This window comes from Procambarus clarkii, chromosome 43 (genome assembly GCF_040958095.1).
Source record: "Procambarus clarkii isolate CNS0578487 chromosome 43, FALCON_Pclarkii_2.0, whole genome shotgun sequence".
In the NCBI taxonomy this organism is placed as follows: domain Eukaryota; kingdom Metazoa; phylum Arthropoda; class Malacostraca; order Decapoda; family Cambaridae; genus Procambarus; species Procambarus clarkii.
In genome coordinates, this window is record NC_091192.1 from 25,288,996 (window position 1) to 25,313,365 (window position 24,370).

The 24,370-nt window shown below is 41.4% G+C and overlaps 1 protein-coding gene across 1 annotated transcript in view; it reads right to left on the reverse strand.

Annotated features, from left to right (window-relative positions):
- MED23 (mediator complex subunit 23) overlaps positions 1–24,370 on the reverse strand; it is a 67,936-nt gene that overhangs the window by 13,824 nt on the left and 29,742 nt on the right. The window contains exons 16-21 of the mRNA XM_045738781.2: positions 19,697–19,866; positions 17,309–17,466; positions 14,727–14,907; positions 13,323–13,465; positions 9,271–9,412; positions 7,908–8,007 (exon numbers count right to left, since the gene is read on the reverse strand). Of these exons, the coding sequence (XP_045594737.1) occupies positions 7,908–8,007; positions 9,271–9,412; positions 13,323–13,465; positions 14,727–14,907; positions 17,309–17,466; positions 19,697–19,866 (894 nt within the window). The remainder of the gene's footprint in view (positions 1–7,907; positions 8,008–9,270; positions 9,413–13,322; positions 13,466–14,726; positions 14,908–17,308; positions 17,467–19,696; positions 19,867–24,370) is intronic.

Consider the following 24,370-nt stretch of genomic DNA (forward strand, 5'->3'; position numbering starts at 1 on the left):
CGATTGGCGTGAAGTCACCAGTGGAGTCCCACAGGGCTCTGTACTCGGTCCTATCTTGTTTCTGATATATGTAAATGATCTCCCGGAGGGTATCGATTCATTTCTCTCAATGTTTGCGGACGATGCTAAAATTATGAGAAGGATTAAAACAGAAGAGGACTGTTTGAGGCTTCAAGAAGACCTAGACAAGCTGAAGGAATGGTCGAACAAATGGTTGTTAGAGTTTAACCCAACCAAATGTAATGTAATGAAGATAGGTGTAGGGAGCAGGAGGCCAGATACAAGGTATCATCTGGGAGAGGAAATTCTTCAGGAGTCAGAGAAGGAAAAAGACTTGGGGGTTGATATCACGCCAGACCTGTCTCCTGCAGCACATATCAAGCGGATAACATCAGCGGCATATGCCAGGCTGGCCAACATACGAACGGCATTCAGAAACTTGTGTAAAGAATCATTCAGAACTTTGTATACCACATATGTCAGGCCAATCCTGGAGTATGCAGCCCCAGCATGGAGTCCATATCTAGTCAAGGATAAGACTAAACTGGAAAAGGTTCAAAGGTTTGCCACCAGACTAGTACCCGAGCTGAGAGGTATGAGCTACGAGGAGAGACTACGGGAATTAAACCTCACTTCGCTGGAAGACAGAAGAGTTAGGGGGGACATGATCACCACATTCAAGATTCTGAAGGGGATTGATAGGGTAGATAAAGACAGTCTATTTAACACAAGGGGCACACGTACTAGGGGACACAGGTGGAAACTGAGTGCCCAAATGAGCCACAGAGATATTAGAAAGAACTTTTTTAGTGTCAGAGTGGTTGACAAATGGAATGCATTAGGAAGTGATGTGGTGGAGGCTGACTCCATACACAGTTTCAAGTGTAGATATGACAGAGCCCGATAGGCTCAGGAATCTGTACACCTGTTGATTGACGGTTGAGAGGCGGGACCAAAGAGCCAGAGCTCAACCCCCGCAAACACAACTAGGTGAGTAACTAGGTGAGTACACACACACACACACACACACACACACACACACACACACACACACACACACACACACACACACACACACACACACACATGATTCAAAAGGTGACACCCCTAGGGTCAACACTTGCAGCAGAGGAGCTCCAGCATATTTCAACAATCCTAAGTATTGTAGTACAGGTTGATGGTAGTGAGTGGTGTCCCAGAGAACATAAAGGTATAGTGCTCTTGAAAAATAGGTGAGATAACAGGAAAGTGCTAAGGGAAGTGAAAAATCGGATGAGAAAAAGTTGCCCTAGTGTTTACAGTGCAGAGAAGAACATTCAAGATGGCCACTGGCAAGGGGAAAAACAAAACAGAGCTTGATTTTGAGGGATTCAATGAAGAAAGCATTGATATTAGTAGTCTACATAACAAGTTGGTAAATTTAGATACTATAGTGAACTCTCATGTAGAAATAATTAGTAAATTGAAAGAAAGTAATGACCATTTGAATAGCAAAGTTTTATGTCTTGAGGGTTTAGTGAAAGACTTGCGCAAGGATAAGAATCAATTGGAAACAAATTGCAAAGCCATGGAAGAAGAAAATAAACTCTTAAAAATAGCTTTGGAAGAACTTAAAGTAAATTTAAACATAAATGACTACAATAGGTTAGGCAAGGAAATTCAACAGGAGAAACAGCTTTTGTCAGCACAGATGGAGGAAGTTACACAGGGAATAGAACAGTGCAAGAAAGATATGCAACTCACTTATGCACAAGTGGCCAAGGAGAAGGAAAAAATAGAAGAAGCAGTAAAGGAAGTCAAACACTGCAGCAACCAAGATAAAACAAACATTAGGCTGGAAGTGAGAAAGGAATTGGCATCTAACCCGAAGTTGGTGCAAAACACAGTTGATCGGAGTAAGTCCCTGATCATTTTTGGCTGCAAAGAAAAGGCGATAACATCTAGGTCAGAAAGAGCTGTAGAAGAAGCTAAAGTAGTAGATAAAATTGTTGGCCTCGTGGAAGGTCTTACAAACAGAGAGAATGTGTGCGACTACAGGAGAATAGGCAGGTACGTAAAAGGGAAAGATCGACCTTTGAGGATCACCCTAAACGGTGCCAAACAGATGGAAGAAGTACTAAGGAATGCTAGAAAATTGCAAAGGGATGAGGATGGGAAAGGGTGGTCGTTAAGACGAGATCTTTCAAAAGAAGACAGAGAGAAGCTGAAACTGAACCTCGCCGAGGCAAAACATTTAAATGAGAGCAGGAATGAAGAAGAAATAAATTCTTTTTTCTACAAAGTGATAGGGGTAGGCAAACCAGTAAAGTGGTACATAAAGGCAAACCAACAAAATCAATAGAGAGAGGGGGAGTGAAGAATAAGGAGAGGGGGAACAAGTTCCTGAAGATTGCATACACCAACATAGATGGAGTGAGATCGAAGATACTGGAGTTAAGTGATGTAATACAGCTGCAGACACCAGACATTGTTACACTCACGGAGACAAAACTTGAAGATGTAATTTTAAATGAGGTCATATTCCCAAGGGGCTACTCAATTTGGAGACGGGACAGAAAAATTAGGAAAGGCGGTGGCGTTGCTGTGCTGGTAAAAGAACACCTAAAGGTGAAGGAAATAATGATTGCCAATCCACAAGAAGTTGACATAATAGCACTAGAGATCTGCTATGAGGATGATAAACTAATGATGATAAATGCATATAGTCCACCGCCAAGCAGCACATGGTCAAAGGAGGAGCTAGATAGTAAACGTGAAGGTCTTATAACAATAATGAGAGAGATTATAGCGGGAGCGGATAACGATAGATCACGACTGTTGATAGTCGGTGACTTCAACTTGAAATCCATAGACTGGGAAGCATATGAAGCTAAAACAGAAGATTTTTGGACCTGTAAATTTGTAGACCTCATCCTGGAAACATTCTTGTATCAACATGTTAAACAAGCTACGAGGATGAGGGAAGGGGACGTTCCCTCCATGCTAGATTTGATATTTACCAGGAAGGAGGAAGAGATATTTGACATTCAGTACCTTCCTCCCTTGGGTAAAAGTGACCATGTCTTTTTGGGAATAAAGTATGCAATGCGTTATAAGCTGGAAGAAAATAAGGAGGTTGAAGCAGTTGAAAAACCAGACTTCAGGAGAGGACATTATGGTGACCTTAGAAATTTTTTTAGTGAGTATAATTGGACAGACTTGATGCTAGGCAAGGAAGTGAATGAGATGTATGGCAAGTTTTGTGAAATATATGATAAAGGCACAAAAAAATTTATACCAAAACAGAGATGCAGAACTAGGAAACAGGATTGGTTCAATAGAAATTGCGAGAGGGCTAGAGACCGAAAGACACAAAAATGGAATCAATACAGGAAGAGGCCGAACCCCCAAACATACCAGCGATACAAAGATGCGAGAAACAACTACACGGCAGTGAGGAGAGAGGCAGAAAGAAATTTTGAAAAAGGGATTGCGGACAAATGTAAAACAGAACCAGGTCTATTCTATAAATTCATAAACAACAAATTGCAGGTAAAGGATAATATTCAGAGGTTGAAAATGGGAAATAGATTCACGGAAGATGAAAAGGAAATGTGTGAAACACTAAACGAAAAGTTCCAAAGTGTGTTTGTACAAAATGAAATCTTTAGGGAACCAGATACAATAAGAATTCCAGAGAACAACATAGAACACATAGAGGTGTCTAGAGACGAAGTGGAAAAAATGCTCAAGGAGCTCGGTAAGAACAAAGCAGCTGGCCCAGATGGCGTTTCACCATGGGTTCTGAGAGAATGTGCATCTGAGCTCAGCATTCCACTTCACCTGATCTTTCAGGCATCCCTGTGTACAGGAATCGCAGCAGATGGGTGGAAACAGGCTAACATAGTTCCAATCTACAAAAGTGGCAGCAGGGAAGACCCCCTCAATTATAGACCTGTATCATTGACAAGTGTAATAGTGAAAGTATTGGAAAAACTAATCAAAACTAAATGGGTAGAACACCTAGAGAGAAATGATATAATATCAGACAGACAGTATGGTTTTCGATCTGGAAGATCCTGTGTATCGAATTTACTCAGTTTCTATGATCGAGCCACAGAGATATTACAGGAAAGAGATGGTTGGGTTGACTGCATCTATCTGGACCTAAAAAAGGCTTTCGACAGAGTTCCACATAAGAGGTTGTTCTGGAAACTGGAAAATATTGGAGGGGTGACAGGTAAGCTTCTATCATGGATGAAAAATTTTCTGACTGATAGAAAAATGAGGGCAGTAATCAGAGGCAATGTATCGGAATGGAGAAATGTCACAAGTGGAGTACCACAGGGTTCAGTTCTTGCACCAGTGATGTTTATTGTGTACATAAATGATCTACCAGTTAGTATACAGAATTATATGAACATGTTTGCTGATGATGCTAAGATAATAGGAAGGATAAGGAATTTAGATGACTGTCATGCCCTTCAAGAAGACCTGGACAAAATAAGTATATGGAGCACCACTTGGCAAATGGAATTTAATGTTAATAAATGTCATGTTATGGAATGTGGAATAGGAGAACATAGACCCCACACAACCTATATATTATGTGAGAAATCTTTAAAGAATTCTGATAAAGAAAGAGATCTAGGAGTGGTTCTAGATAGAAAACTATCACCTGAGGACCACATAAAGAATATTGTGCAAGGAGCCTATGCTATGCTTTCTAACTTCAGAATTGCATTTAAATACATGGATGGCGATATTCTAAAGAAATTGTTCATGACTTTTGTTAGGCCAAAGCTAGAATATGCAGCTGTTGTGTGGTGCCCATATCTTAAGAAGCACATCAACAAACTGGAAAAGGTGCAAAGACATGCTACTAAGTGGCTCCCAGAACTGAAGGGCAAGAGCTACGAGGAGAGGTTAGAAGCATTAAATATGCCAAAACTAGAAGACAGAAGAAAAAGAGGTGATATGATCACTACATACAAAATAGTAACAGGAATTGATAAAATCGACAGGGAAGACTTCCTGAGACCTGGAATTTCAAGAACAAGAGGTCATAGATTTAAACTAGCTAAACACAGATGCCGAAGAAATATAAGAAAATTCACCTTCGCAAATAGAGTGGTAGACGGTTGGAACAAGTTAAGTGAGAAGGTGGTGGAGGCCAAGACCGTCAGTAGTTTCAAAGCGTTATATGACAAAGAGTGCTGGGAAGACGGGACACCACGAGCGTAGCTCTCATCCTGTAACTACACTTAGGTAATTACACTTACACTTACACTTACACTTACACTTACACACACTTACACTTACACACACACTTACACTTACACTTACACTTACACACACTTACACTTACACTTACACTTACACTTACACACACTTACACTTACACACACTTACACACACTTACACACTTACACACACACACACACACACACACACACACACACACACACACACACACACACACACACACACACACACACACACACACTCCATGAATACCAAACTTTAAATTCTGAAGACAGTACAAAATATTATTGCTTATAATTAATAGTAATAATAATAACTAATAATAGCATGTACAGTAATACTGTAGTTACCAGTAGTACCTAGTAGCAGCAGCTGCTAGTAGTATTAATAATATCTTGTATTAACACTTTCGCGCTTTAGATTAGAGATAACTCGTCGCTTTTTTTTCTTACAATTCCGCATAACTGCCTACTTTTCTCGTCAATCAAAAAAATATTTCTATAAATTCCATTTTTTAACCGAAATGGATGGGGATACTTTTGTTTTGTAGAGAATTTATTTGCGAATTTTTTGGTACCAGAATGAATATTATATCACATAAACTTCTATGAGTAAAAAAAAAAATACACAAAGTATGTTTGGGGGTGTGGCGAGCGTGTGGCAGTGGGTTCCCTTTAGCCGTTGATATATCCAACACGTGGGAAATATTTGTATGTGTTATGTATATGTCTGTGTAGGGAATTTTACTGCGATCACTGTCATACAAATTATAAAATGTTTCAACAAGTATAAACATGACAAACATCAAACGAACGAAAACAATGCGTTCGTTTCTGCCGCGAACGCATACTGAGCGACGTGGTTCTATATTTGGCGCTTCTCTTACACATGCTTTGTACAAATGTTATACAGTTCATCTTATAGAAAATTTTATTGCGAACACATTGGTATAAAAAAGAAATACGTACATAGAAAAGTAGGGTCAGGAAACGTATAAACTTTCCAAGCATGATTTCCCCCCTGTGTTTTCGCCAGTGCGCTCGCGGCTAACTACTCTCCACTTCACACACTCTTGCGGGTGGGCAATTACCTATATTAACCCTTGCACTGCTCACCTATTTTCGGCAAAAACGTCTTGGTGCAATTGTCAAGGACATATTTTTGTTATTTTTACAAATGTTCGGGTAAATTTAATGTCAAAATGTTTCCAAAGTCAACTATTTCCATTTCAAAACACAAATAGTAATGAAAACATTAAAAAACATTAAAATATAGCCAAATTAAAAAACAAAAAGCACAACTCTCTGAGCGCCTAAAGGCGCTTTGCGCAGTGCAGTGGTTAAACATTCATATGCATATGTCCGTGTAGAGAATTTTATTGCGATTCCAATGACACCAAAATTAGCGATGTAGGACAACTGTAGGCTTCGCAACCATTAAGAGAGTGGAAACATTTTGTTGCTGTTTGGCGCTCTCGGCGAGTGATCTGCATAGTTTTTTATTTGGTGTTGATAATCCTTATGCTTTGGCGGCATTTTATAGGTATGCTCTTATAGACAATTTCATTGCGAACACAGTGATACCAAATTTAAATACGTGCGCCTTCAATTGTTGTCAGGACAGTCAAAAGAGTGTACACTTTTTCGGTCTTACCGCGTAGGCGCGCGAAGTGCCGAAAGCATCTGGGGTATTGTTTTTTTTTGAGCGCCGAGAGCGTGAAAGTGTTAATGGTAGTTAATTGTAATATTAGCAACATCTTGTACAGGTAGTAGTAATGGTATAGGTAATAATAGCTAGAAGTAATAGCCAGTAGTAGTAGTTGCAGAATTTCTTTATGTGTAGGATATATGTCGTAAGTTGTATATAGAATATTTCCTTATTTTATCTAAGCATTTAACATTGTTGACAGTGAAAACTCTTGGGAAGTGGGGAAGGCTTTGTCCTGGGTACCAAGAACAGTCACATAAATCTGTCAATGGGTTAAGTGATTGCTCTAGGTACCCAGGATGAAAAGTCTCCATGGACATGAAGAGTTTTCAATATCAACAATGTCCATAATGTCCCTTATTTTGAATAGAGACAGCTCACAATAGCTTGCATATTATCAAGTTGTGTGTGGACTATTATATACTTATGGATATATTTATACCCATTATTAAGGACATACAAGTATAAATATAACCATATGTATAGATATATTTATATCCATATGTATGGATATATTTATACTCATATCTATACATACTTATATTTTAAAGTTATACATAATGAACACCACCTTTGACACATCAAGGCAACCTGTTAGCATGAAAAAAATAAATTACTTAAGTAAAGCCCGATGAAAATATGTCGACAAAGTTATTCCCGTGCGGCACCTCGCCTCATTTCTACCCAAGTAAGTGCAACATCTCCAGCTCACTACAGCTAAGCCACAGGAGCTAGAGACTTTTGACTTGGATATTTGTTCTTCCTGATACTAATTAACAATGTCCAAAGGAAAAAAATTGTCTCTGCATTTATATTTTTTTTTTTTTTGCTCACTATAGGGATGTCAGCATTTAACAGCTGTGTAGTGATTAAAACAAGAAATACAATGATATTGATAATCAAACAGAAGAAAAATGGTTTTAAACAACATATCTACACATTATACCCTAACCTACCATGGAACTTGTAAAGCATGCCAAGTCTTTCTAGGATGGTTTCCAAATTCTTGTGCACTTGATGGAGTTCCAAGAAACGGTGAATGATGATGTCCAGCACCTGAGCGAAGTAAAATAAAAAAAACAGAGAATATAGTAATAAAAACATTCAAGTATGCAACATGGCCCAGTCACACAAACATTACCAAAATCTGATAACCCAACCCCACACATATGAAAGGAAGTAAAGTGAATGTTCAGTCCACCCTGGAACTTTATCATGACTTTTATAAGAGCTCCATAATGGACTGAAACATTGAGACTCATTTGTTTTTGTTTGTGTGGGGTTAGGTTACATCACAAGCCAGCATATACCAGTTATGACTGGATACGCTGTGGTCATTATTTAACACTTTTCTCCAGCGACGACGCAGTTTGCATCCATTAATAATCTTACAGATGTCCGGTGGGGATGCATTTTGCATCAGAAATTAACATATTTGTTAAAAATTCCATTTATTGGTCGATTATTATGGACTAGTTTTAAAATGAGCACCTTTAGATTGCAAGCATCTTGATACCATAATGAACAACGTAGCACCACAATTGAGGTTAGAACACTGGAAAGATTATAAATACTAGTGTGGTGATGAGTGTCCAAAATTAAAATATTTGTTAAAATTCCATATATTGTTTGAATATTATAGGACTAGTTTTAAAATGTGTGCCTTTATATTGCGAACAATTTGATACTAAAATGAAAGATGTAACATGAAAATTGATGTTATCAAGCTATCAAACTAGGGGTGGGGGGGGTGCATGCGTTTGGACCTTATATGCACATAATACCTATATGAAATTCTATTGCAAACAAATCGATAACAAAATGAATACTCAAATTTTATAATTATTTTTTATTTTCTTATTTTTCAAGTTATGTTTGTGATCATTTAGACGAAGTTGCAGGATTTGCCAATAGATTATGCACAAAAAATTGGAAAGCATTTGGCCAAGTTTGAGAAACTGAACTTATGGTACCATCGGGTCCTGTCATATATGTATGCCATGCGCAGCTTAAGGGTTAAGAGTGGGAAGGTAAGCAGAGTGGCAGGTTGAAAATAACACCAGAGCTGAAGCTAAAGCTTAACCCATGTAGCTTCACAGCCACAGCAGAAGGAAAACAGTTAAGGAACAGGTTATGGCACTGAGAAAGACAATGAACTATGAGGAACTCTAAAGGAGATTCCAGTTCTTTGTAATAGAGCAAGGATAAGTTTCTGAAGTGAGGGGAATGGGACGAAACCAAACAGCGCTGGATGACTTTGAGATAACCAGGGATGAATTAGGAATATCAGAACTAGGACATAAATTAAGAGTTACTCACTGGTAAAAACCTGAGGCAGACATTTGAGAAGTAAATGGGCAGAGTCTGGTACTGTGCAGTAAGCGTTCCTTGCTCTGCTAATATACTCTCGGGAGAGAACTTTTCAGGATACTTGCGGTGAAAAGCCATGTGCTTCTCATACCTATGGAAGTGCAGGAGCAAATTATACAAACATTACAGCTTAATGAATTCAGCAAAACTGCATACATAAATCCTTATTTTATTTGTCACTTCCACAGGGTGGCAAGGTATCAGCCCCAGAAAATAACGGTACAATAAGTGCAGTAAAAACCAGCGTTGAATGTAATGAAATGCCATTTTCTAGGTGAGACCCAGAGGCACCCTGGAGCTAACTGGGCTGATACGAATGTATTAGACCCTGGCATCAGTCAATGCGCATGGAGTTCTAGGCCTACCGGAGACCACGAGCCAGAATCTGGCCCCCCTCAGAGAGGCATGAGGAGCAATGGCCAGTAGAAACCCTTGTGTGGTTGGAAGCATTCTATGTCTGCCATCGACCGGGTCAGGCACCCAGAAAGTAAGCGCCTCAAAACAACCTTTATTCAGGTTAAAATATTGCTACTGAAAGCCGAACTGTTGGACAGAACTCCCCAAATGAAAATGAGCAAACAAGCATGAAATCACCATGTCGCCGCGCCGCTGTCTGTGCAACCCCCACCCCCTTCCCAGGAGGGAAAGCCCCAGACCCCCGCACCGGCTATCCACTCTGCAGTCCTGAAGCTGGATGTCAAAACCGCAAAAAAAACGCCGACCTGAGAGAGAGAGAGGGTGGAGGGATGCCGGGGGGCTTCTGGGTCTCGCCCAGAAAATGGTGCTTCATTACATTCAACGCTGGTTTTCTGGGGGGAGCCCCTTCGACTCCCCGGAGCTATTTACCCAAAGACAAAATAAGAGGGATTTATCTGAGAGGCGGTCAGCCCTCGCTCCTCAACACGATGTCGAGACAACTGGCTGGCGACCGTGTTCCCGGCCACCGAGGCCGTGGCGTGCAGGTAACGGGGAAGAGCCACAACATTAAGGTCGCGCAACATTATGGCGACCTTAGAAAAAATTTTAGTGAGTATAATTGGACAGACTTGTTGCTAGGCAAGGAAGTGAATGAGATGTATGTCAAGTTTTGTGAAATATATGATAAAGGCACAAAAAAAATTATACCAAAACAGAGATGCAGAACTAGGAAACAGGATTGGTTTAACAGAAACTGCGAGAGGGCCAGAGACCAAAAGACACAAAAATGGAATCAATACAGGAAGAGGCCAAACCTCCAAACATACCAGTGATACAAAGATGCGAGAAACAACTACACGGCAGTGAGGAGAGAGGCAGAAAGAAATTTTGAAAAAGGGATTGCAGACAAATGTAAAACAGAACCAGGTCGATTTTATAAATTCATAAACAACAAATTGCAGGTAAAGGATAATATTCCGAGGTTGAAAATGGGAAATAGATTCACAGAAAATGAAAAGGAAATGTGTGAAACATTAAACGAAAAGTTCCAAAGTGTGTTTGTACAAAATGAAATCTTCAGGGAACTAGACACAATAAGAATTCCAGAGAACAACATAGAGCACATAGAGGTATCTAGAGATGAAGTGGAAAAAATTATCAAGGAGCTAAGTAAGAACAAAGCAGTTGGTCCAGATGGAGTTTCACCATGGGTTCTGAGAGAATGTACACCTGAGCTCAGCATTCCACTTCAACTGATTTTTCAGGCATCCCTGTGTACAGGAGTCGTAGATGATGTGTGGAAAAAGGCTAACATAGTTACAATCTACAAAAGTGGAAGCAGGGAAGACCCCCTTAATTATAGACCTGTATCATTGACAAGTGTAATAGCCAAAATATTGGAAAAAATAATTAAAACTAAATGGGTACAATACCTGGAGAAAAATGATATAATATCAGACAGACAGTATGGTTTTCGATCTGGAAGATCCTGTGGAACGAACTTACTCAGTTTTTATGATTGAGCCACAGAGATTTTACAGGAAAGAGATGATTGGGTTGACTGCATCTATCTGGACCTAAAAAAGGCTTTCGACAGAGTTCCCCACAAGAGGTTGTTCTGGAAACTGGAACATATTGGAGGAGTGACAGGTAAGCTTCTAACATGGATGAAAAATTTCCTAACTGACAGAAAAATGAGGGCCGTAATCAGAGGCAAGGTATTGGATTGGAGGAATGTCACGAGTGGAGTACCACAGGGTTCAGTTCTTGCACCGGTAATGTTTATTGTCTACATACTGGCTCCAACCCTATTCAGGATTTTCTTCACAGTTATGCTGCGGCACGCCTTCGGATCTGTCACGGAAGGCATTTATCTCCGGACCAGGTCGGATGGAAAGCTCTTTAACCTTGCCAGGCTGAGTGCCAAGACAAAGGTTCGGCTGAGGTGTCTGCGCGACTTCCTATTTGCCGACGACGCAGCAGTCACTGCCCACTCAGCCGAAGATCTCCAACGGCTCATGATCCGCTTCAGCGAGGCCTCTCAGGCTTTCGGACTCACCATCAGCCTGAAGAAAACACAAGTCATGGGACAAGGAGTGGACTCCCCACCTGATATCGGCATCTCCGATTCCAAACTGGAAGTCGTTCACGATTTCGTGTACCTGGGATCCACAATCTCTGACTCCCTCTCTCTTGATACGGAGCTAAACAAACGCATCGGTAAGGCATCTACTACCATGTCCAGACTGACAAAGAGAGTGTGGGCCAACAATAGGCTAACTGAGTATACTAAGATTCAGGTTTACAGAGCCTGTGTCCTGAGCACTCTCCTTTATGGCAGTGAGTCTTGGACACTCCGCGCCCGTCAGGAACAGTTGAATGCCTACCACATGCGCTGCCTTCGACACATCTTGGACATCACCTGGCAGGACAAGGTGACAAACAACAACGTCTTGAAGAGAGCAAGAATCACTAGCATGCACACAATGCTGAAACAGAGACGAATGCGCTGGCTCGGGCACGTTGTGCGAATGGGCGACGGCAGGATCCCCAAGGATCTCCTGTATCGAGAGCTGATGCAGGGAAAGCGTCCAACAGGCAAGCCCCAGCTACGGTACAAAGACCTGAAGCAAGAGGGACCTGAAAGCCATGGACGTTGATCTTGCTATATGGGAGATACTGGCTGCAGACCGTTTAGCCTGTTCTGTTCAAAGAGGTCTCTCCAAGTTCGAGGAGTCACTTGCCAAGGAATCGGAGGCAAAGAGACAGAGAAGGAAAGCCGGTAGCCAGGAAGACAGACCAGAATCGGACTTCGTTTGTGCTCGGTGTGGGATGGACTGCCACTTTCGGATTGGCCTCATCAGTCACACCAGACGCTGCACCAGGATTGACAACTAGGGCGCAACTCCATAGTCTCCCGAGACTGAAGGATGCCTACTACTACTAACATTTCAAGAGAATGGGTTGACTTTGAATGTCACCAGGACCATCAGCAGCACATGCTCATATTGCTGAGGCAGATAGAATCTTCAGCAGAAATACAAGTGCTCCACTACACTTGAAGGTGGTGGAGGCCAAAACCGTCAGTAATTTCAAAGCATTATATGACAGAGTGCTGGGAAGACGGGACACCACGAGCGTAGCTCTCATCCTGTAACTACACTCAGGTAATTACTACTCTGAGCAATTGCAAGCAGTTACAGGACCACAAGAATGAGAAGTGTCTACTGAGTGCCTGAGAACACCAAGTAATTACCAGGCAAAATGACTGACACATCAGGTCAGGCGAGGGGATCGAGTAGTTGGGTGTGTTGATAACTGGTTGCTTCACAACAAAATGGTTCATTTTGGTCCTTCTTTTCTACTACATTTACCTTGCAAATTGTCTGTAATGCCTAGCTCGCCTGTCTGGTGGCTTTAAATGGTTAACGTGATCTCGAATCCTCAACTTCCTGCACCACTATAAAGGGGCAGGTTTTGGCCTCCGGTTCCTGATAGGCTTACAACAGCATGGAGAATTAGGTGGAGCCCTCCCAAATAAGACAAAATTCAGTTAATAAATCTTAAACTCAATAAAACATTACCAGTTGTTCTGTTTCCAATGGTCAGGGGAGTTTTCCTTGACAAACTCTTGAACACGGTTCCTCAATTCAGCCGGTTTGAGAAGCAACAGCTGGATGATGAAGAAGCAAACATGCGCCTCGCTACCTTCCTGAGTTCGCAGTGCCTGGAGCAAGACAAGTACAGTAAGATGAGGATGAAATTATCAGGAGAAAGCACTAAGCCATTACACCTATGTAGCCTTGAAAGGAATAATAATAAGGATTTAGGATAGGATGAAGGAAAGGAACAGTGCTTAACACTTGGACGGTTGGGGAATGACCACTAATCTGCAAGAAGCGAGACCGTTGCTCTATCATCCAGTTCATGTGATACAGAAAATAAGTCAATTAACATGCAAAGATCTTTTACTGCTAGAATTCATTCAATAAAACACTCTCCCTATACACATAAGGTGCATAACTAGCCGACTTCTCACAGTGTTAAAAAGAGAACTTGATAAACAACTTCAAAGAAATATTTGAGCAACTAGGCTCCAACTCATTTGTCAGCTGCAAATTGCTGAGTAAAACATCATAGTTGACCAGACCACCAACCAGGATGCCTGGAGACTGTGCTGCAGGGACACTGATCCTTGGAATCATCAAAACACTTTTTCCAAAAGGTAATGTGGCTGAAACAAAAACCTACACACATGAAATAAAAGATAATGTTGTGGTCTGTCCTGGACCCTTATCATAACTTGGTAAAGGTTCAGGACAGACTGATATGTCACCACTCATTTCACTTTCTATGTGTGGGGTTGGGTTATTAAATGATTTTAAGGAACAAAGAATTAATTAATAAAATGTATAGCTCCACAGCAACATCACTGGTGTCATAAAAAGGAAAAGTTCATCTAACATTTATGCTGCTTAGGACACTCACCTTCAAATATGAACTTGAGTGTTCTGGGGCCATAAAGAGATCATCCATTAAAAATGGAATATTATTGGTCTATCTCCTGTTCTTTAGCTTAAGAGAAAAAAAAGTGCTTCGCCTCACAATCAACTGCCCTCTGGGTAAGCGAAATACAAAATGCCCCATCACATGAAGGTGGTCAGAATGGGGGGGGGGGGTTTAAAAGAATGAAAACAAATTTATTATGAAGTCTTCAGTATAATAGACTGAAAACATTAATACTGTAGTTATTAAACTAAACAAAACTAATGCATTAAACACATTATGCAGAGGAAATTTTGTTCTGCAACTTAAAAATATCACATTGTGCAATATCAAATGCTTACTGAGCAGTTGCTCTGATGCTTCTTTTGGCAAGAGTCTGGATTAAATCATAATGTCTACTAAAAATCTTTCAACATTTTCCCATTTCCAATGCACATATTCATGTAATTTTTGAGCATCATTACCAAAGGTATCTTACTCACCAAACAGAGCATAAGACGATCAATGGGCACTATGTTGTAGACCCAGATGATGGCATTCATTGTTTCAACATACTTGGTGACGTGTTGCCCGCCAGCACTGTTTGAAAACTCCAGAACCAGGAAGTCACAAAGTGTTCGAACATGTGCGGCCAGTTGCCGGGGCCCAACGCGTTCCAATACCCTGGATAAACAAATACAATTCTGAAAAGTCTATAACTGGAGACAGCATCCAATATAAAACAACCATTTCTGTCCAACTGAACAGCACAATTTTTACCATTGTAAATACAAATATTCACAAATACCTTAACCACAATATCTACTGCATATTCTGAATGGTCTTCTGCATATTAAATATACCTTAATGTACTGCATTTCATCTAGAATATAAACAGTGCATTAAGGTAACAAGTTCTCAACATATGACAGGTATTACAGAGCCTAAATTAGAAAGTGTTGCAGTAAGCTCTGTATAAAAAAAAAAAACTTTCTGGGAATGAGATGGTAAGTTATTAAATCAGGATGCAAAGCATTACAGAATCAACAGAGATTTGTTTCAACTATTACATTGCTAGGCTCCGTCCTCTCATGTGTTAAGTTAATACATTTGTGGCAATATGGTTCTCAACTTGACATATATACAGTGGTACCTTTGTTCACGATCGTAATCCATTCCCAGAGATATGTCGTCATCCAAAAATTTGTCAACCACAACGAATTTTCCCATAAGAAATAATGTAAATTGAATTAATCTGTTCCACAAGCCCAAAAATAACTTTAAAATACATTTTACACAGAATACTACTCATATTTTTCATACATAAAACAATCAGGTATAAATATAAACCATAAATAAAATAAGTGAACATTTAACTGCACTGAGGACTCTTGTTGGCGTATGGGAGACGGGGAGGAGGGAGGGAGGAGCAATGTTGGTGTATAGGGAGAGTGGAGGAGGAGGAGGAGGGAAGAGATGGCGAGATCTTCCCCTGCTCGCGCATTCATATCTACATCACTGGTTCCAATTTTCCTTTAAAACATTTCACTGCCTCTGTTTCAGTCACAAGTCAGTCATGCATTTCAAGCATTCACAGTTGTGGTAGCAACCGGTTAGGCATTTACAGTCATTTATGCATTTACAATCATTCAGCCATTTACAGTCAATCAGCCATTTACAGTCAATCAGCCATTTACAGTCAATCAGGCTTTCACAGTCAGTAAACAACAAGAGTTTAATATCAGGCAGCAGTCTGAGGCAGTCCGCCTCTGATCCACCAGTTGGTAGGAAGGAAGCGTTCTGTATTAATAAGATCCAGGTGTCGACGTAAGCATTAGCAACACTCCTCTTGTACCTGTCTGGGCAGTAACTATTGGCATTGAGGCACATTCCTATGTTTGTTTCCTTAGTGTAGACTGCAGTGTGGAAGCCTCCGTTCCTTTCTGTGACTGTTACATCTAGAAAGGGCAGCTTCCCATTATTCTCCATCTCATAAGTGAAACTCAACACAGAATTCCGCTCAAATGCCTCCTTCAGCTGCTGCAGACGTCTGGCATCAGGTACCTACATAAAAATGTCAACATACCTGCAGTATATGGCGAGTTTCAAGTTCACTTCAACAAAGACCCTATGCTAGACGGTACCCACATAGAAGTTTGCAAACAGGACACCTAGAGGGGGGAACCCATGGCGACCCCATCTACTTGCTTATACATCTGGGCTCAAGAAAGGTGCCTCTTTAGTGCAGGCTTGGAGTAGTTTCCTTAGTATGTTTTCTGGTATGTCAAGAGGAGTACAAGCCGGATAACGATACACTCTGTCCACCATCATCCCAATTGTTTCATCCACAGGCAAGTTGGTAAACAGTGACTCTACATCCAACGAGGCTCTTATTCCTATTTTGGCTCTTATGCATCAGATACAAAAAATAATTATAAAGCATTGAAAATACACAGAAAAAAATAAATGTTAATACATTTTTTATATGTACATGTTCAGGGAAGGGAATTTATCATTTTATGAAAAAAACAAAATTTTGCACACTTGATTTTTGGCACACAGAAAATTTCATAATAAATGTGACGCATCACAGAGGTTAATACAAATTACAAAATCAAGTAATTTGAACATTAGCAGTGGTTTGTATAATTTAGATACATTTTTGATTGATCAATGATTTGAGTAGGATCATTGATACACAATTATCTTAATAATGCCTTATTAATTTCCCATTATCTCATTAAAGACATTGTACCTCACCTCTTTCCTGCCTATATATCCACACCTACAAAACTGAAATCCCACGGGAGACATCTCCCGTCACGCAGAGTGCAGTCACACCTCCACAGATCTCCAGTATCATCTATTGATACTGGAAATGGCTCAAAAGGGCCACACTTATGGGCTATTCATGCCCAAGCCACCTTTTGGGTGGCTTAATCTTCTCTCTCTCTCTCTCTCACTGAAATCCATCCTTCTAAGATGTTTTATTAAATACAAAAGTACCTCCTGTCTTAATCCTTCCTTCGTGGTCTCACACTGTCATACGTGTGTATATATATATAATAAATATTTGACAACTTACTTGTAAGCAATATGAGGTACTCTGTCAGTATCCAACACCATCTTGAAGAGAAGACACAGAAACAATGGAGAAGTGTTGTGTTGAAGGGAGAAATGGGCAATAATGTCATTTTCATTGCTCATAGACTTCCATTTCCTGTATTCCTCCTCAACTGCTTTCTGTAAATTAAATAAATTGTACAATTAATTCCCCTCATAAGTAAAATTCTGCACCAAAACTGAACTAGACTTTTATTTCTTGACATTACTTTCATTACTAGAAAATAAAAAATTACACTGATTGGTTTATTAGCAGTGCTAGCAAATTTTGTGAATAATGATGTTTTCCTATTTATGTGTACTTATGTGTTAGTACAATGTTAAATCTAACAAATTTTATTTTTCCCTTTCTGATTCAATATTTGTATTTAACGTTTAGTATCCCTTCCAGTCTCTTTCCCCCCCCCCCCCCATCTTCAATATTTTGTGCTCAATGAATTTGAGCTGTAGCACCCACTTGTTGTCCTACTCCTACAGCATCTGTAGATCCTCCTATAGCTCACATTTAAGCTCACTGACAGTTTTGCATCATCTGCAACACTCATGTGCAGAAACTGCCCAATTCAGGTACAACTCATTAACGTACATCAACAACAGTACAGGTCCCAGGACCGAGCCTGGAGAAACCTGGTTTATTCTTTCCTTCACTCTGACATTTCCTACCAGGTTAAAATCCACTGTTTCCAGTCTAGTTAAGTACTCCAATATTCATTGCAACATCCTTCCAGTTATTCCAGCTTACCTCTCCATATTAGTGAGGATCAAAGGCATCTTCGGCATTTTAATCCTTTCTCCTCCTCTTTTTATTTTAGAAGACTATCAGGTTTGTTAGACCAAATTTAAAACCTTCCTGTCCATCTGTTGAAAGTTTGTTCCACCTGTATGCTACACTATTTGCTTTCTAATTTGTTTGCCAATACTTTGCAGGAAATCCATATTAGAGAAACTAGTCAGTATTATAGGGATTCCTTTCTCTTCCCTTACTTGAATGTCACCACAATGTTTGCCACTTTCAAAACATCCTGGAATTATTCAGTCTTTAATATTGTATAGTATATAATAATGCAGTACATATTTCCTGAGAAACATTTAGCAGTCATGGCAATATCGGCTATGGCCTTCCGGCCTTTATTACATCAAGTTTCATCAGAGGTCTTTCTTCTTCCTTCTCAATGACTCCAATGTTGTGTTTATCCTTTTGTCATCACACCCTTGGTCTACTCACTGGTTCTGTCTAAAAGACCTCTTTGAATCTCTTGTTAAATTCCTCACACACCACAACCTTATTCTCCATGAGAACATTTCTGTCTTTTCTTAGCGTAATTACACGGTATATTACAGTAATTTTCTCATATCTGTGATGGCAAGCTCATATTCACAATTATTCATATATAAAACTTATTACAAATATAATAAGTAAAATCATAAACATATATTTACACATTTCCAAAATGAAAGACCTAGGATGAGAATTGAGGTGACCAAAGTGAAAAGAGTGTACACATTTTATCGCTCTTGCGCGCTCCCGGGGTAACACGTTCTCACTTTTTCTATTTGTTGCGGATGGTACGCCGGGCTTTTGGACTTTATATGCCTTTAGTTCTGTAGAGAATTCTATTGCGAACATAATGATACCAAATTGAAAACCATGGACGAGAACTGAGGTAACAAAGTTGAAAATAGTATACACTTTTCAAAATTACCGCGCACTCCCGCAGAATGCCCAAACCCACCTGGAATAGTGCAGCGCTCGCAGGCCGAGAGCGCGGAAGTGTTAAAAATAAAAAATGACCACATTTGGATTACAATTTTGGCAGTAAAAGCCTTCATAAATAAGTAGGAAAATCTACTTGTTATACTATTAATGCGGTCATGCGTAAATAAAACATTTGCAAAGAGTTTAAAGATTATTCAATTATATGACAAATGACATAAATTCATCAACCCATCCTCCTATTTTGATAGTATTTTTTGTAACTATGTGGACCATCGTACATACATAGACGTAAACAGTTAGTAGAAATGGGCATTGTTCACTTTATAGAGACCGAAAAAATGAAGCTAAAAACCAAACAAAAATTATTAGGCCTAGTATAGTACAGATATGTACTGTATTAGGACTCCAATGGTGTGTATTAGGCCTTGGAAGGTTAAGTTTTCTTTGCAAAATCAGTACAAAAGCTTCTCCAGTTTGTCCAAATTCAATAGTACTGTACTGTACAATTTCTACTTTCAAATTGCCTTTATGTCAATATATGTACGATGGTCCTCACCATTACTATAAGTACTACCTAAACAGAACGGCTGAAATTCATCATTTAATCAATGCAGTGAAACCCTCAACACACACCTTCAAGGTGTGCATGTTTTCCCGCGGCGCTGCACACTGGTGGTAGAAGTCTGCTATCACTGAAGGGAAACACTGCAGTGTATGGTTGGCCCAGGTGTGAGGAGTTTGTGTCATGACTGTCTTCAGGAAGTCAACACACCAACGAGCCGAATCCCCCGAACTATCACAACCTGCAAAGTCAGGATTTGGAAGATTAATAATCATATCTTACATTAAATAACATTTACAACTGTTAATCAAACAGGTTACCCAAGTACAGTAACACAACTTATTTTATACATTACCATAATTTTAATCTGTTCCTTTAAGGTTATGTAATTAAAGAATGGAATGCAATTTTTTATTTTCTTTACTCGTATTTTTTCTTAACCCTCAATGTGCGGTTCTTGAAATATGGGCATACCTGCCTCTGTGCAATAACAGAAAATAAAATGTTTCTTCACAGAATTATTAATTTGTATGCATATGTAAGGAAAACTGAAACACATATAAATATATAACTTGTTACTGGTTGGAGGAGGTATGAAAGGTCGGTGTTTGTGATCTGGGCCAGCACCCGATAACACCTCTTGTTTATTGTGCTGACAATATAGTACAACACACACCACTCCAGTCTTCACCTTCATTGTTGCTTGGATTACTTATTACTTGTTCTCATGTATTTACTGTAGTATGTGTGTTGAATAACTTGATATGTGAGCACATAATTGACAAAAACTATGAGTACATTACTATCCAATTAGGATAATGTTTACTATGCTTAAAATTTGTGTGTGTATGTGTATTCACCTAGTTGTGCTTGTGGGGGTTGAGCTCTGCTCTTTCGGCCCACCTCTCAACTGTCAATCAATCAACTGTTACTAACTACTATCCCCCCCCCCTGGATTAGTATTCCTGGTGTTGAATAGTTTATCCTTGTCTACCCGGTTGATTCCCCTGAGGATTTTGTAGGTAGTGATCATGTCTCCCCTTACTCTTCTGTCTTCCAGTGTCGTAAGGTGCATTTCCCTCAACCTTTCCTCGTAATTCATGCATCATAGTTCTGGGACTAGTCTAGTGGCATATCTTTGAACTTTTTCTAGCTTCGTCTTGTGCTTGACAAGGTACGGGCTCCATGCTGGGGCCGCATACTCCAGGATTGGTCTTACACGTGCGTGCATGCGTGCGCCGCGCTCCCCTAATAGTGCTTGCGGGGGTTGAGCTCTGGCTCTTTGGTCTCACCTTTCAACTGTCACTCAACTGGTGTACAGATTCCTGAGCCTACTGGGCTCTATCATATCTACACTTAAAGCTGTGTATGGAGTCCTAATGCATTCCATTTGTTTACTACTCTGACATTGAAAAAATTCTTTCTAACGTCTCTACGGCTCATTTGGGCACTCAATTTCCACCTGTCCCCCCTAGTGTGTGTGCTCCTTGTGTTAAATAGTCTGTCCATATCTACCCTATCAATTCCTCTGAGAATCTTGTATGTGGTGATCATGTCCCCTCTAACTCTTCTGTCTCCCAGTGACGTGAGGTTTAATTCCCGTAGTCTTTCCTTGTAGCTCATACTCCTCAGTTCGGGTACTAGTCTGGTGGCAAACCTTTGAACCTTTTCCAGTTTAGTCTTATGTTTTACTAAATATGGACTCCATGCTGAAGCAGCATACTCCAGGATTGGTCTGACATATGTGGTTTATAATGTTCTGAAAGATTCCTTACGCCATTCTTATGTTAGCCAACCTGGCATATGCCGCTGATGTTATCCTCTTGATATGAGCTCCAGGTGACAGGTTTGGCGTGATATCAACCCCAGGTCTTTCTCTCCCTGACTCTTGAAGTATTTCATCTCCCAAATGATATCTTGTATCTGCTCTTCTCCTCCCTACACCTATCTTCATTACATTACATTTGCTTGGGTTAAACTCTAACAACCATTTGTTCGACCATTCCTGCAGCTTGTTCAGGTCTTCTTGAAGCCTCAAGCTGTCCTCCTCTGTCTTAATCCTTCTCAAAATTTTGGCGTCGTCAGCAAACATTGAGAGGAATGAGTTTATACCCTCTGGGAGATCATTTACGTATATCAGAAACAGGATAGGTCCGAGTACAGAGCCCTGTGGGACTCCACTGGTGACTTCACGCCACTCTGAGGTCTTACCCCTCACTGTAACTCTCTGCTTCCTATTGCTTAGGTATTCCCTCATCCACTAGAGTACCTACCAGTTACTCCTGCCTGTTTCTCCAGCTTATGCATCAGCCTTTTATGGGGTACTGTGTCAAAGGCTTCCCGACAGTCCAAAAAAATGCAGTCCGCCCATCCTTCTCCTTCTTGCTTAATCTTTGTCACCTGATCGTATAATTCTATTAAGCCTATAAGGCAAGAATTACCCTCCCTGAACCCATGTTGATGGGTTGTCACAAAGTCCCTTCTCTCCAGATGTGTTCATCTTCTAGGTTTTTTCTCACGATCTTCTCCATCATCATGCATGGTATACAAGTTAAGGACACTGGTTTGTAGTTCACTGCCTCTTGTCTGTCACCCTTTTTGTATATTGGGACTACATTAGCCGTCTTCTCTATTTCTGGTAGGTCTCCCGTTTCCAGTGACCTACTGTACAATATGGAGAATGGCAAACAAAGTGCTCCTGCACATTCTTTCAATACCCATGGTAAGATTCCGTCCGGTCCAACAGCCTTTCTCACGTCCAGCTCCAATAGGTGCCTCTTGACCTCTTCTCTTGTAATTTCGAACCCTTCCAAGGTCACCTGGTTTGCTGCCACCTCTCCTAGGAGCTGGGAAAGAACCACACCCCTGGCGAGCAGACAAGCGAACCAACTGGGAGCCCACACCAGCCAGTCGATGAGGTAGACCAGGACCCGAATCCCTGTGATTCCAGGTTCGATCCCCGGTGGAGGCGGAAACAAATAGGCAGAGTTTCTTGCACCCTGACGCCCCTATTCACCTAGCAGTAAATAGGTACCTGGGAGCTAGACAGCTGCTACGGGCTGCTTCCTGGGGGTATGTGACAAAAAGGAGGCCCCGTCGAGGACTGGGCTGCGGGGACGCTAAGCCCAGAAATCATCTCAAGATAACCTCAAGAAGAGATAACCTAACAGAATCAGACGGGTCACCACAACCCGGATAAGATGTATGAATACGCGAGGTGCCAGATTCAAGCCAAAATGCAATGAAAGCAGTAAACCTGATGCCCCACCACGAAACCTAACCAGTCCTTGAACCCCAGATGAATAGGAATATGCTAATACGTATCCTTGAGGTCCCGGAACACCATCCAGGCACCCGGCTCCAACAGAAGCTGGACCTGAGACAGTAGTCATCTGAAAGGAGAGGAAGGAATTTGGGGGTTTAGATGGGACAAATCCAGAATGAACCACAGATCTGCACAGTCCCATTTCAGCACTGGAAACAGGCGGGAAATCCACCTCAGGTACGGGGTCATTTCGACCACGCCCAAGCGCACCCACTCCAAGATGACCCAACAAAGTGCAGGGGAAGAAGCCTGTCCCCCCCAGCCCCGGACCCCCTGAAGGAGGAGGAGGAGCTGTCCAACACCACAACAGGCAGGACGACATGACCGAAAACACCCACAGATCGGGGACCAAGTGCGAGCAAACCAAGCGAGCCACCCCCCCCCCCCATTGTCCCGTCAATGCAATGGGGCGAACCACAAAAGGGTCGATGACCCCTTACGAGAATCCGACCGCAAAAAAGGCCGACGCCCCTTACAAGAAGCCGACCGCCAAACAGAGTGTTCACCACGCCGACCAGACGACGCCGGCTCCAAGAGCAACGTTGGCCCAGAAGCTGGCACCAATGGCCCGCCTTGACCAGCGGAATCCCTAACCCCCGACACGACCCTTCTGATAAGGCCAAGAATGGCCGCACCAGAGAACCAACAAGTCCGACATAGGACGACAACTAGACAAAGCCGCCTGCGAAAACTGCGTGATTGCAGCCTTTGCAAACAGCAGCAGGCAAAACGAAGATGTAACCCTAAGAGCCTGGGGAGGCCAAGCAGGTTCCAAAGAGAGGGCAAGCACAGCCTGATGGCATGCAAGGCGAGAAGCATAGAACGGAGACACCGCCTCCTTCAGGATAAGCGCAAAATGCTTCAACAGTGCAGCCGACGCCCTAGCTGCCAAGGACAGCACCCCAGCTGAAGGCCCGGCACTCAATGCCTCCTCATCCTCCTCAAGCCAGGCAGAAGACAGCACTGGAAGGGAAATGAAGCGCAAGATCGAAGCCAAATGCCCACGGGCGCGCAATTCCTCCGCAGCCAAGGATGCCAAAAGGGAAGGAACCTACACCTGCAGCTGCACAAAGTCAACATCCTGAGAAAGCACAGGGGTGAATAAGCATGCATTAAGCCACTCAAACTCTCCCTCCCCCCCCCAGATAAACCTGCAGAACAGTAGACGTTTCTCGGCACTCAAGCATGTGGGACAGACAGACAACCCATGCCATGCTCCCAACGAAAAGAAAGGACAGTCTGCCAGCCAAGAAGACTCTGGAATCTCCAAACGCACCCAATACGGGAAAGAAGAATCGAACTCAAAAGAGGTCGGATCCATAACAGAGGCAGAACCCGGGAATTGCAGGAGGTATGCAGCAAGAGCCTCACGAACCTCCCGTGTGGAGATACGAGAAGCAGAAAACCTCTGGAAACATGG